This window comes from Podarcis cretensis (genome assembly GCF_951804945.1).
Source record: "Podarcis cretensis genome assembly, chromosome: 2".
NCBI lineage: Eukaryota > Metazoa > Chordata > Lepidosauria > Squamata > Lacertidae > Podarcis > Podarcis cretensis.
Window position 1 is genome coordinate 35296686 of NC_137171.1, and position 13004 is coordinate 35309689.

The 13004-nt window shown below is 43.1% G+C and overlaps 2 protein-coding genes across 9 annotated transcripts in view; one reads left to right on the forward strand and one right to left on the reverse strand.

The window, feature by feature from the left end:
* Nucleotides 1–9699, reverse strand: part of RECQL5 (RecQ like helicase 5) — a 48208-nt gene extending 38509 nt beyond the window's left edge. For 3 of the 7 annotated variants that reach the window (XM_079965945.1, XM_079965940.1, XM_079965946.1), the window contains exons 1-8: nt 8909–9612; nt 8635–8769; nt 6941–7062; nt 5761–6279; nt 4149–4254; nt 2697–2808; nt 2273–2435; nt 1679–1764 (exon numbers count right to left, since the gene is read on the reverse strand). In XM_079965945.1, the coding sequence (XP_079822071.1) occupies nt 1679–1764; nt 2273–2435; nt 2697–2808; nt 4149–4254; nt 5761–6279; nt 6941–7062; nt 8635–8755 (1229 nt within the window). In that variant the 5' untranslated portion in view covers nt 8756–8769; nt 8909–9612. The other 4 variants (XM_079965942.1, XM_079965943.1, XM_079965944.1 and 1 more) reach the window with 4 other exon arrangements.
* Nucleotides 9700–9776: 77 nt separating this feature from the next.
* SAP30BP (SAP30 binding protein) overlaps nt 9777–13004 on the forward strand; it is a 35340-nt gene continuing 32112 nt past the window's right edge. The window contains exons 1-2 of one of the 2 annotated variants that reach the window (XM_079966232.1): nt 9777–9939; nt 11836–11945. In XM_079966232.1, the coding sequence (XP_079822358.1) occupies nt 9822–9939; nt 11836–11945 (228 nt within the window). In that variant the 5' untranslated portion in view covers nt 9777–9821. The remainder of the gene's footprint in view (nt 9940–11835; nt 11946–13004) is intronic. The other variant, XM_079966231.1, reaches the window with a different exon arrangement.

Here is a 13004-nt window from a genome sequence, read left to right on the forward strand (position 1 = left end):
TTATTTGCTCCTACCATATGGCCATTCCTGTAGTAGGGCATCTGCGTTAGATTATGGGCATATCTACATTTGCCTAGAGTTAGCTAGATATATATCATTCTTTTCTCTCCAAAAATAAGCCAGCGACAGCTTCAGCATAGCATTTTGTTTCAAGTACAGTGGGCTTGCTTCGCAAGACGAAAAAACCGCTAGACGAAGAGAATCGCAAGACGAAAAGAATCTGTTCCGCGATTCTCTTCGTCTAGCGGTTTTTTCGTCTTGCGAAGCAAGTCCATTGACAGCTTAGCGGATTAGCGCTATTAGCGGTTTAGCGGCTTTTGGCGGCTTTTAGCGGCTTAGAAAAAGGGGGAGGGAAGGGGAAAAAACCCCGCAGGAACTCGCAAGACATTTTCGTCTTGCGATGCAAGCCCATAGGAAATTCGTTTTGCGAAGCACCTCCAAAACGGAAAACTCTTTCGTCTAGCGAGTTTTCCGTCTTGCGGGGCACCACTGTACAGAGTTCTCAGTTTAGTACAGGTTGCAATTTGTGTAGTGGTTACTTGTCTGTAATTAGGGACCCCTGCTGGATATGTGCATATTGGGCTGTGTCGGGTCGGCCAGGGGCATGGACGACCCCCAGGCAAACGACAGGAACGTTTCCAGCCTGTCCCTCCCATCAGCATGCAGCTCTAGGAAGTTCCGACGTCCTTCCCCGACAATTTAGAGTGACTCATGCCTTGGAGACACTGAGCACACATCCAGAGTCCAGCAGAGATAAAACGCAGTCAGAGCTAGCCTGGGGTTGTAAGCACTAAGCTACTTTATTAAGCATAAGGCAGAACAAAAGAAAACATGTCTCCTCTCTCTGGTCTTCCTCAGAGAGAAGTCAGAAGTGAAAGCAAAAACAAATGGAAGCAGAATACAGTAAACATCCGCTCCCATGATTCCAACAGTTGGTGGTGGAATGCATAACACAGACATGTGATGAACCAGTCCTACACAATATCTGCACAGTGAGAGGAATAGAAACCCAACAGGCTGCAGTCAACAAAATAGTTTCGCTAGCAGGAACCAATGCATTGAGACTCCCCGCCCTCCCCATATCTCTTTGGGAGATTGGGAGAAACCCCAGAAGAGTGCACAGGGATGGGAGAGAGGAAATTGTTCCGTTTGGCAAGCAGGAAAGCTTGCACTCATGGAACGACCATAATAGTACTGCAATGAATTCCATCCAAAATATCCAACTCTCTAAAGGGCTGACCATTCCCAACTTCTATGCAAAGTTTCACAACCAATGGACCACCATACACCACAGGAGGCAGCTTCATGACTAAACAATATTCAATTAAAATTATTTCTACATCAAGCCATTAGGTTTCATATTGCCTTTCTTTTCAAAGAAGTTAAAGCTAGTAAGAGGTTCCAAAAATACAGTAATATGTAGAATAGATTTCCTACCAGAAATCTGGTAAACATTCCTACGAGAAATTTCCTACCAGAAACCTTTAGCAGAAATCTGGTAAACATAATACAACATGGGCCATTTGTGCTACCACATACACATAAACCTCCATTATGAGATCAGTCTATCATGCTGCATTTCCACGTCATAAAAAGCAAAGCCCTCAAGATTCCAACCACTAGGAAAAGGAAACAAATATATGTTTCTCCAATCCATCAACTATTAGGATAAACCTACCCCAGTTCTTCAGAGAAGGCCACCATAGCATCAAAGTCTTTCAACATAGCTTTACTGGAGTCTTTCCATCTGGAGCCTCGCTTTTCCTGAAGAAAGGTAAAAACAAATAAGCAAAACCACTTATTTTTAGAAACACTGTGTTCAAAAGCAAGCTTTCTTTTAGAACTACGCCTCTTTCCTCTAGTTGCATTGTGACACAATAACCAATATTCATTCAACTGTAGGAGTGCTACACATAGGTAAAACCACAAACTTTTCAGGTGCACCTTTTGTGCACTTCAGTGCAACCAAACCTTAATATTATATTTTTCATCCTAATGTTGCCTCCAGAACTTCTCTAATGCAGCAACAAATGACTCCATATGTAGCCCCTCTGAAGTGACAGTAGGGAAATCGAAAGGTCTCTATACTGCCACGTATTTAGTAAAATGTGTATCTTCCTCTTAATTGGCATGTGAAAGGACCTCACAAAACTAAAATTACATAGAATTACACTACATCAATGGAAGAGCATAATATATAGTTCACTGTAATCAAAGGACTATTAGCTAAGGCACGTGAACTGCATTGAACCATGTCACACAAGGTTCTCACCTGCAACGTAGCAAGTTCCTTCTTGATCAGGAAGCTGATTTGATCCCTGTCATCCCGCGAGTAATAGAGGCGACAGCTGGATGGCTTTCCATCTCTCCCAGCCCTTCCGGACTCCTGGTAATATCCAGCTATAGATTGTGCAAGATTCCAATGTGCAACAAATCTGCATGGTGTAAGACAATTAAGCTATTACTTTCAAATCCCTATCTGAACAAAACTAGAACGGCATACAAATCCCAGACCAACCTAAGCATACAAAAAAAGAGAGACCACTCTGTGAGAAGCCCAATTTTTGCTGTTAATTACACCCTTCTGTTAAGAGGGACAGGCAAGGAAATATAGTGGTACCAGGTTCTTCCAGATGTTGAGCAAATGTATATTGAACAATCAGTATGCATCGCCCATTTGGGATGACTTCACACACCTGACATTAGCTTTGTCAACTCCCATTCCAAAACTGATAGTAGCAACAATAACTGGAACCTTCTCCTCCATCCATTCATTCTGAACCGATGTTCTATCTGCTACTTTCAGTCCTGAGAAGAAGCAAAAGACAAGAGTGCGATACCAGCAGGAAGAACCTCTGCTCTTACCATCATCACCAAGGGGCAAACCACACCAACCTATCAGTCCCTAGTTGTCTTTGAATCCATCTACCTGCCTACTTCTCCTATCCTGTTTTGCCAGCATATGTGAGGGGAATCCAAGACCTAAAACAGAATTCTCATGGTCTGAGGATGGAGTCTAACTCCATAAGCTCCCAAGACTATGTGTACTCAGATCCCCAAACCTCCTTCAGACACAAAAGGGAATAAAAATGTGGTCCGTAAAGCACTGTAATTAGCAGGGAAGCAATGAGGCTTCCAGTTTGGCCAGGCAGAAGAATTAGAAGTCCTGCTTGGGTCAACAGAGCAGCACCTACAGCCTGTGACACTCTAGGACCCAGCTCCTGATGGCAGGGAGCATGTGTTAGAGTATACATTCCAGTTCCTTGCATAGCTGCCTGTGATCTCAACCTAGTACTGACAAGAAGTATCATCGAAAAAGCAGTACAGAACAAGTTTAGAAGCCAAGTATGAGACGTTTTCCCTTGGAACTCATGTGTGGGGAAACTAAAGCAAAGTTAAGTGCAAAGGGCTTCAGGGAAAGTCAATACACCAGAAGTACTCAATTTAGCAACACTTTTGGCATTAATTCAAACATCCAGTTGCAAGCCAAATAAAAAGGAGAAAGGGAAGAAGGTAGTGGATTGAGATAAGCGTTCAGAAATGGCAGAAGAAACAGGAGGACTAGGAAGGGAAGCGTGGGAGAATCATGAGGCAAAGAAAAGCAAGCCGGAGCAGGAGAAGTTTGGGGGAAGTCCAGGAAAGGAGAAATTACAATAAGAAAGCACATAGAGAAAAGGGACTAGGAGAAAGGGAGCTGGGCTAAAGTTAACTAGGAATAGAAAGGAATGCTGGGGTATGGCAACCATTCACACACATCAGCCTCCCCAAACCCAGTGCCTCCCAGGTGCTATGGATTATAACCCCCATCGTATCTAACGATTGGCCATGCTGAAGAGAGGTGCAGTCCAGAACAGATGCAGGACTTTGCCACTCCCTCTGGCCCTGAATTTTGAGCGACCTGAAATCTTACCCCTGACACAATGATCTGGCAGGATAATAAGGCTCCTGTGCTTTGGAATGGACTCTATTCAGCAAGATCATATCAGTGTGGTACTAAATTTGCATTCTAAAGAACATATTAAAGAAAAACAAGTCAAGACCGGGCTTTACAACCCACAGTATACTGACTGGACCCTGAGGCTAGAATAAAGAACTCTTTCGCATACTTAAAAAATGCTTACGAATCAAAGTAACACAGCTTTTTCTACCTGCATGATATGCCTTGGAGTTGACTCCTCTGTAGCTAAGTTCAATAGCTACTTGTTCACATACTTCTCTCTTCCTGCAGTAGACAATTCCGCAGCCTGAGTAGCGCTACACAGGGGGAGGAAGAGTAGGCAACATAAATCCAAGTGTCATAAGGAAACCTATTAATGTTATTAAGAGCTGGTATAGATCCAAGGTATCAAGAAGAACAAAACAACGGGTGGTATTCAACTGCCACATCCCTGTCAGCAAAAGGATTTCCACTTGTGCAACAGGACTTTCCCTCTTTTCCACACAAACAGAAATCCTTGTGCTGACAGAACAAGAAATTTAGTACTGTGATGGATTCCAGCCAGTGGTAATAGCCTTTCATATGCATGCCTTATGGTCAGCATTGTACATATTTTATGCAGGAATTTCATAGAAGGGAACATGCAATCCAATGAAATCAACTCTCTTGAGAATCTCAGATTTAACTCTTCCTCCTCTCCCTTAAAAGAAGTTATTGGGAAATGCTTTAAAAATGTATGAACTACAATAAACACTAAATCCACAGAAGGGCTTCTGGTCCTTAAATTCTATGAATGACTCTGACAGATCTCTCAATCCTACCTTCGCAGTGAATGACAGCATGACAGCATTGCTTTACAAGCAAAGCCTCTGGTCCTTGGGATACCAGGCTGCCAAATTAGTGAGGGGTTCTGAAGAGATTAACAGGGTAAAAGATGGGCACTTATCCAGTGGGTGCCCTTACAATGCTTGCTGGCTGGAAATGGAGGCTATGGCAGCACTGGACAGAATTGCTTCAACTCCCCTGTGCAAGGTGTCCATGAGCCCCTCCTGAGGGACATTATTAAAGAATTTGGCCTGCCAGTCCATTGGCAGAGTTTGGAGCTGGGCTGCCAGGAGAGGTGGTGGCTTTCTTCTCTGAAGCACCTCAGTGACTGCAGAGTGAGAGAGCATGCTGAGTGCTGCACATGCCCAGTGTGGTGCCCCACCCCACCCCCGTTGCCACTCCCTTTGCCGGTGAGCAGAGCACTTAATACAGGAGGGCTTGGAGACGTCTACTCACTACTCTTGAATCTGCTTGCTACTCTGGGCAGCTATCTCCTTCTCTTGATGGGGGATGCAAGGGGCTCAGGGAGATCGTTTGCTACCCTGGGCAGCTGTCCCCTGTCAGCTGGAGGCTGTGCAAACTGGAGGATCATACAGCGCTGGGCACCATCACAACGCCCAATGCTCTAAAAGCATTGTAATCTCTCCTTGTCCCTGTATACGCCTAAGGACTATAAGCAACTGCCAAGCAGTAGCCCAGGAGCAACCACATTGCCCTGCTTTTCTCTAGAAGGCAGAGCCCAAAGCTGGAAGGTTCCTCCTTTCTAGACAAGACAAAGGTTGTTGTTTTTTCCTGATTGGCCTTGCCTTTTTCCCAAGTGGAGTTAACTGTTTACTGTCTGCTCTGCTGTTCGAGAACCCCCTTTCATTTATCCCCTGCCCCGATAAAATTAAGTTTTAGGAAATATATATATTTCACTTAAAATGAAAGCTGCCTAGAGTAAGATAGGCAGGGGAGAAAACTTTAAAAACAAAATGTTTCCTACAGATTTAACTCACCCCAGAGTCATTCTTCTGCCCAAGACACTTCAGACAGAACTGTTTCAGGTTTTCATACGGATCCGTTAAGGTATCTTTATATTGCACATCATAGAACAGGTTGGACCTGAAGCAAGGTGTTTTGAAAGTGGCAACAGGCCTCTTTAGCTTAAGCGATGCAACAATATCATCTTGGACCTGTTTAGTGGCTGTGGCCGTCAGGGCTATGCATGGAGTGTTGGGTATTTGACCGCGCAAAGAGCCAAGTCTCAGGTAGTCTGGTCGGAAGTCATGCCCCCACTGAGAAACACAGTGAGCCTCGTCAACTATTAGGTAGGAAAGGAGGTTTCGAGACACTAGAACCTTCAGGGTAGGCTGAAAGGAAGAGGAAGCTGCCATCTCTGGTGTGATGTAGAGGAGCTTTATCTGAGGCTTGTCACACATCAAGTCAGCTAAGATGGCCTTTTTCTCCTGAGCAGAAATCTTGGAGTTAAGAGAGCTGGCTTTCACTCTGAGCAAGAGCAAATGGTCCACTTGGTCCTGTGGAAGAAAAAAGAGCAAGGTGCTTAGAGGAAAGCATCCTTCTACCAAAATAGCTGTCATACAGATATATTCCTAATCAATCAGGCTTTACCACCAGCCCTGTAGTTTGCAAAACACATCTCCATGTTATATTTATTTTAAACACTTAAAATATTGTTCTTTTACAGAAATTGGTTGTAATTAGGCAGCCTAACATAATCAAATGACAAGACTGTCACTCTCTAGTCTATTTCATTAGCAATGATAATTTCACAATGTCTGGCAATCAATTTGTTTCTCTTAGGTAGTGAAGTTCAAGAAACCATATTAGTTTACTTTAGAGAACAGGGAATTGTGTCACAATATATTGCATTTTTATCTGCATAACAGATACATTAAAAAAAATAGAATAACCTTCTTCACTCAAACATCCAATACATTAAGAATATTAGGAATTATTATAAAAAGGATTATTTCTATCAGGTTATAGCACACCACTGAATTATACAATAACATAACTATGATCTGTGTTTGGTCAACTAGACACCACAGATGAGGTGGATTCAGCTAATATGGTACCTATTCTATTTCAATCATCTCAGATTTTACTTTTTTGACCATAAGCAAGACACAACAGGTTCTTCAAGATTCCTTTCTTTCTTACAATAAGAGGTTTTACCTGAATCAGTGAAATTAAAGGTGAAATTACAATAGTGATTCCTGTTGCCAGGAATGCTGGAAGCTGGTAGCACAGGGATTTCCCTGCGCCAGTGGGCATGCATACAAAGACATCCTTCTCCCCTGCAAAGGCAACAGTGCAGCAATCAAGGCTTTTTAAAACACAAATATATTTATCTGCATTTCTGGGCTGGGGGCGTGGACACTAAATGTTTTGGGGAAAGCTGATAACATTTACAAAATATCTAGATAAACATTGTGCTGGCAAGAAAATAAATTGATAGTTAACAGGAAAATAGAACACTTGTTACACAGAATCATAGACTGTGGAGTTGGAAGGGGCTCAGAGTTGGAAGGGGCTCACCTAGTCCAACACCCTGAAATGCTGGAATCTCAACTAAAGCATCCGTAACAGATGGCCATTCAACCTCTGCTTAAAAACCAGGAGAGTCCACCACCTTCTGAGAGTCCATTCCACTGTCAAACAGCTCTTCCTGCCAGAATGCTATTTCTGATGTTGAGTCAGAATCTTCTTTCTTCTGACTTGAAGCCATTGGTTCAGATCCTACCCTCCAGAAAGCCCTGCACTAGAAACTGCTAGTTTCTGTTCACAGCCAATAGACTTTGAAGGCCAAGAAAGATAGGGAAGGGAAATGTCCCCTTTCTCAAATTTTCTAGGTTTCCACATCTCTTAATGGCCAAGCAGGGGCATATGCCAGCCATCAAATGACAACATAAAACCCAGCTTTGTAGTAGACTATGCCTCAATGCACAGCCATACAAATAAATATAATGAAATGGCCAAAATCTAAATGTGGAATGTCTCTTGACTGCCTTTCAGCTTCCAGCTGGAAAACACGACACCTGTATGGTATCTCTGGCTGCTTCTACTTCTCAAGCACCAATGCCAGTATCACACAGTGAATCGTGCTTTAAGTTTGGGTGCAACTGTTCCAGGTTTAAAGCTTTGCTCAGCTTAAGGCAACCCACTTTCAGAAAACATACTGCAAAACATAAACACAACTGACAGTAAATGTCAGTGAACAGAATGAGGCTTACTTCCCAGCAAGCACATTTAGCACCATGCTGCAAACCTAATAACTCAAAAAATACAGGAATTTCCATAACCAAAGAAGTAGATTAGGACGCAGTGAATTTAAGAGACTGAGAGTGCAACCCATGTTTGCTTGGAAGTATACCTCACTGTTCAATAGAGCTTATTCCCTTGGGCAGCAGCCTTGGCCAAGCATTCACTTGTTCTCTGTAAGAGACATTTCACTGAGGAATTTATAATGGATTGTAAGTCCTATGCTCCTTTGGGAAGAAAAGGATATAAATTTAATAAATAAAGTAGGGCTGGCTAACTTGTGGCCCCACAAGTGCTGTTGGATTTGCAGTTTCTATCAGTAACACCTGGAGGGCCACAGGTCAGCCACCCCTGCCTAAAATTTGACCAGAACACCTTCAGCTATAGGGGAAATAGATTTATACAAATTGTATAGCCTTTGTACCATATAGTGTAATTAATGCAAACTCAAAAGCAGAAATCTAATTTCTGTAAGTATCATTTGTCATCATGTTTTCACATTTAGCAGAAATGAAGGAACTGTGGTGTTTTGAATAGTATGTAAAAAAGAAAAAGGCAAAATTATTCAACTCTACTATATATTGCAAAAACAGGTGTTTGCAATTTACCTTTCACAACAGTTCTGGTTGCACTTTCCTGCAATGAAGTCTTGAAAGTGTCAAATCCAAACACTTTTTTCAGAGTTCGTTGAACTCTATCGTCTAGTCTTGAGGAAGAGCAGTTACTCATCTTATAAGGAGATACTGGAGATAATTCAAAATAGAGATAAGGAGAGGATCGTTGTGCAATTATGATTGTCTGCTACAATCCATCATTTAGCCACAAGCGGCTTCTCAGGGCAGGCAGAGTGGAACAGCCCCATTTAGATATACCCAAACTTACTTATGTCCACACTTTCCTTTTGGCACAAACATCTACATTCAGCTATGTTCTCTAATCCAATAAAACAGAAAGAGTTCTCGAAATGCCTGCGCCATCTGAAAAGCCAAAGATGTAGGCGCAGCAGAAGAGGATGCTACCTGAAAGCAAAAACACCTCTCATAGCAGAACACACTGCTTCTGATTAGCTGCTGCGAGTCACTTTTGGGCTGGTTTTCTTCGCTCCTACTAACCCTACGGCTGCTTTTTAAGTTATGTTACTTCCTCTGAAGCCTGACCTCAAACCCATTTATACATCCTTTTAACCCAACTCACATGCCAGCTCTTTCAGGGGAAAGAAACTGAAACAATTCCTAAGCACAAAGGTAAATCAGCTCCCACCCTTACTGTGTAGCCATAACACTACGATTCTTAACGACCCTCTTCCTCCTGAATTTTACTAGAGTTGCAAGGCCTTCCCTGACCAGTTTCCGTTTCCTTCTTCCCAAATAATGTCCAGCTGCCCAGAACTACCACAGATAAAGCGGGAGGGCGAAAGAGCGGGGACTACGTGGAGAGCCTCAGCCCGGCTTTCGACTTCGCGCGCACTCCAGTACCCTCCGTCTCAGAGAAGGCAGGCCACTGGCTCCCAGCTACGCCTCTGTCAGAGCGAGTGTTTTAGTTTTACAACATCGTCCAACGACACTCCAGGGCCCTTCCGAGTCGCCGCTTACCGCCCACCCGCCACCCGCGCGCTCAGACACTTTCCGGCAGCGGCACGGATTGGGCGCGCGGCGAGATGACGTCCGCAACGGCTTCCGTTCGGGAGGCTATGAGAGCGGTTGCCGCGGCAACAGCATTTTCCCCAGCAGACCGCCTCGTGCGTCACTCTCGCGCGCCGGAAGGCAATTCGCTCGCGACGCTCGGATAGAAGAAAATGGCGGCGGCGAAGAAAAGCGTCCTCTCTTCTTTGGCCGTTTATGCTGAGGATTCCGAGCCCGAATCCGATAGTGAGGCCGGTGGAGCGGCCAGCGAGCGAGGAGCAGGGACGACGGGTGAGGCCTTGGTGGGACTATGGCGGAGCGGGGAGGGAATTAAGGAATAATGAGTGTTCGGGGATGTCTTTTTTTACGCCGGGGCCTCCACGGAAAGCTGGAGGGGTCTGTGGTGGGAGGATATTCCCCGCCCCGCCGCTGTTCGGTAAAGGGGGGAATTAATCACGCTTCTCTGGGATGATGGAAGACGACGTGGCGTTTCGCCAAGCAGCATCTTCTGCCTAGCGTTACTTTGTGTTTAGGGCATATAGTGAGGCTACCTAGAATTTACGTGACGGATTTACGTATAAGCTAAACAAGCTATAGCTAGGGCCCCACTCTCTTGGGGGGGGGGCAAAAAAAGTTTAAAGGAAAAAACTGGCTGTAAATTTCCAAAATATAAGATAAAAAAACAAATAAAATAAAACCTACATACAGCAACAGTGTTTTGTGTTGTGTAGGCTCCTATTATGTGCTAATGGCTTTAGATACCTATTAGGTTCATAAATTATCATATAGCATATATTCAAGACACCAAAAAGTCACAATTTGTTGTTGACAAAGGACAGCTGGACATATAAAGGGTCTCATTACCTTCAGAAGCTTAGGGCCTCATCAAATCTAAATCTGGCCCTGACGTAAATTATTGTTATTCGCTGCTGTATTGTGGCTGGCAGTGGATCCCAAAAGCTTGGGCCGTTGGCTCTTCCTTGGCATTAGTGCTTGATATCCTTTTAAACGGAGATGCTTGGCATTAGGCGTTCTACTTATAAAGCATATGTTGCACCACTGATTTATTTCCCCATCCCCAAGCCTACGCAGGACCTTAGTCCCCTCCCCCCGTGATGTCTGCCTTCCAGCCAGTTTTCTTTCTCAGAGGTGTATTTCAAATGCCTATGATTCAAAACTAGCTTCTGATGTGCAGCCACTGTGGAACCTTTATATGTAAAATGTGCTGTTAGCTTCTTAACAACAACAACTGCAATATGCAGCTGCAGTGTTTGATTTTATGAAAGCTGTGAATTGTGTGCCCAAATTTGTAATTATTGGGGCCATCACACAATTTTAAGGGCCCCTTGCAGTTGTTTTTGTGTGTGTATGTGTATTAATTGTTATAAGAATTCTAATGTCTCAAATATAGATTAAATGTTCATAAATGTAACCACGTATATAAACCACATATCTAACATAGTACAGGACAGCAATCCTGAAGCCATTTTGTCCCTTCCAAAAGGGCCTCAAATATTTCTCTGCAGTTGGAGGAAGTTTTCCAATTATCTTTTCACCTCCAAATCCAGTTAATAAAACTACCTGTAATGTAGCGGCTTACATCTCCCAGCAAATTCAGTCTGGCAAGAATCTGTTAAGGTGAGCAGGCTATCAATAGGTATAAGTTAGTAAAGAAGATAATCAGGAACTATAGTATTTATCAACTCAAAAGGAATGGTCTGGCTACCCAGGCAATGCAATCAGGAAGATGTTATCAGATACCTTGATAGACAGGAGAGAAGTTGCACTCAGATTTCTGCTGGAGACTGCCTTCTTCTGTGATGTATGTATGATGTTTTTGGGGTAGTCTTGGGCTAAGGGGTGTGCAGTTTCAAAAGTCTTCATAGGGGCTTGCACACCTTTATTCTGGGTCTCTTTCACCTCCTTGCAAGTGTGACTCTGTTGCAACAGATAATGAAAGATATTCTTTGCTTTCACTGGATCCTTGCCTCCATCTATGCATCTCTGACCAGTCACGGACTATGGGGACTCAGTCCCTTGGGGAGTTGGGCAGCAAAAGCCAACCCCCCATTTTTCTACAAAAACACATGCTATTGTTAAATCTGTATCAATCTCTTGCATATGTTTCCACTGGAATACCAAATGATCACTAACTTGATTTTTTCCCCCTTGTTTTGGATGAGGTAGAAGAAAAAGGAGGTCTGGTGTCAGAAGGCTACGGAGAGGATGACTTCAGTAAAATGGAGGGAGAGGAGGATGGTTATGATGACGATGAAGATGAAAATAGTAGACAATCGGTAGGTATATAATTATATTAATGCTGAGTCTATACAAAATTCTTTTGTGCCTTCCACTTTGTAATAGATTTGCCTGACTCCTCACCTCTTATTTCTTTCTCCTATTGCTAATGTATGTGCTTATGGAGTTATAGCTTAAAATGTCAGAAAAGTAAATCTTAACACATCTGGAAGTATGACTTTTCATAGAACTGTAGAGTTGGAAGGGACAACTGGGGTAATGTTGTCCAACCCCCTGCAAGGCAGGAATCCTTTACCCAAAGTGGTGCTTGAACCCACAACCCTGAGATTAAGAGTCTCCTGCTCTACCAACAAGCCATCCCTTCAGTCTTATAGTGGGCTCTTTGGCACCCACTTGTTACAGTAACATTCTCTATGGTTCCTATTTAAGTTGTCAGTTCTTTTACTAAGTGGTCTGTACCCTAGACAAGTTGTAAAAGAAACTTGGTTGTATTTCCTCCCCTCCAATTTTAAGGAACAACATTATCTCAAATAAGCTGTTAAAATGTATGACGAAAGATGTCTGAGAAGGGTCTGTGGTAGACCTGTAGTCTAAGATATGCTGGAGAAGGTGTTCCTTTACACCATATATTTTATTACAGTAGTAAATTCCATTTCCTGCACTGTGTGAGAAATGTCTAGTACACAAGAAGATGAAGTGGGGCGGGGGGGGGATCTACAATACAGTTTATATTAAAATAGTTGCTTGATGATGTTGGCAATATTAGCATGACAGACATTTGAAATGTCTTGTCCTATACCTGGTTTGTGTGTGTCGGGTTGTAACTGTATAAATTTCATCCTGTAACCTGTCAGAGGGAGAGGACAATTTGCTCCAGTTGTTTTGCAGTAATGGTTTCTTGCTGGGTTAAGATTTTTTAGCATTGTGCTTATCATTATCTGTAAAATTGCTAGAGCAGACACTCAGATGGCATTTTGTAAGAGGTTACTGTGATGAACATTTCTCCAAACTTTTTTTCATTTTATAGTACTCGTTTCACCTTTCACAGCCTTTTCCAACAGAAGTCATGTGCATTTCTGTTTGTTTTTACTAGTTTG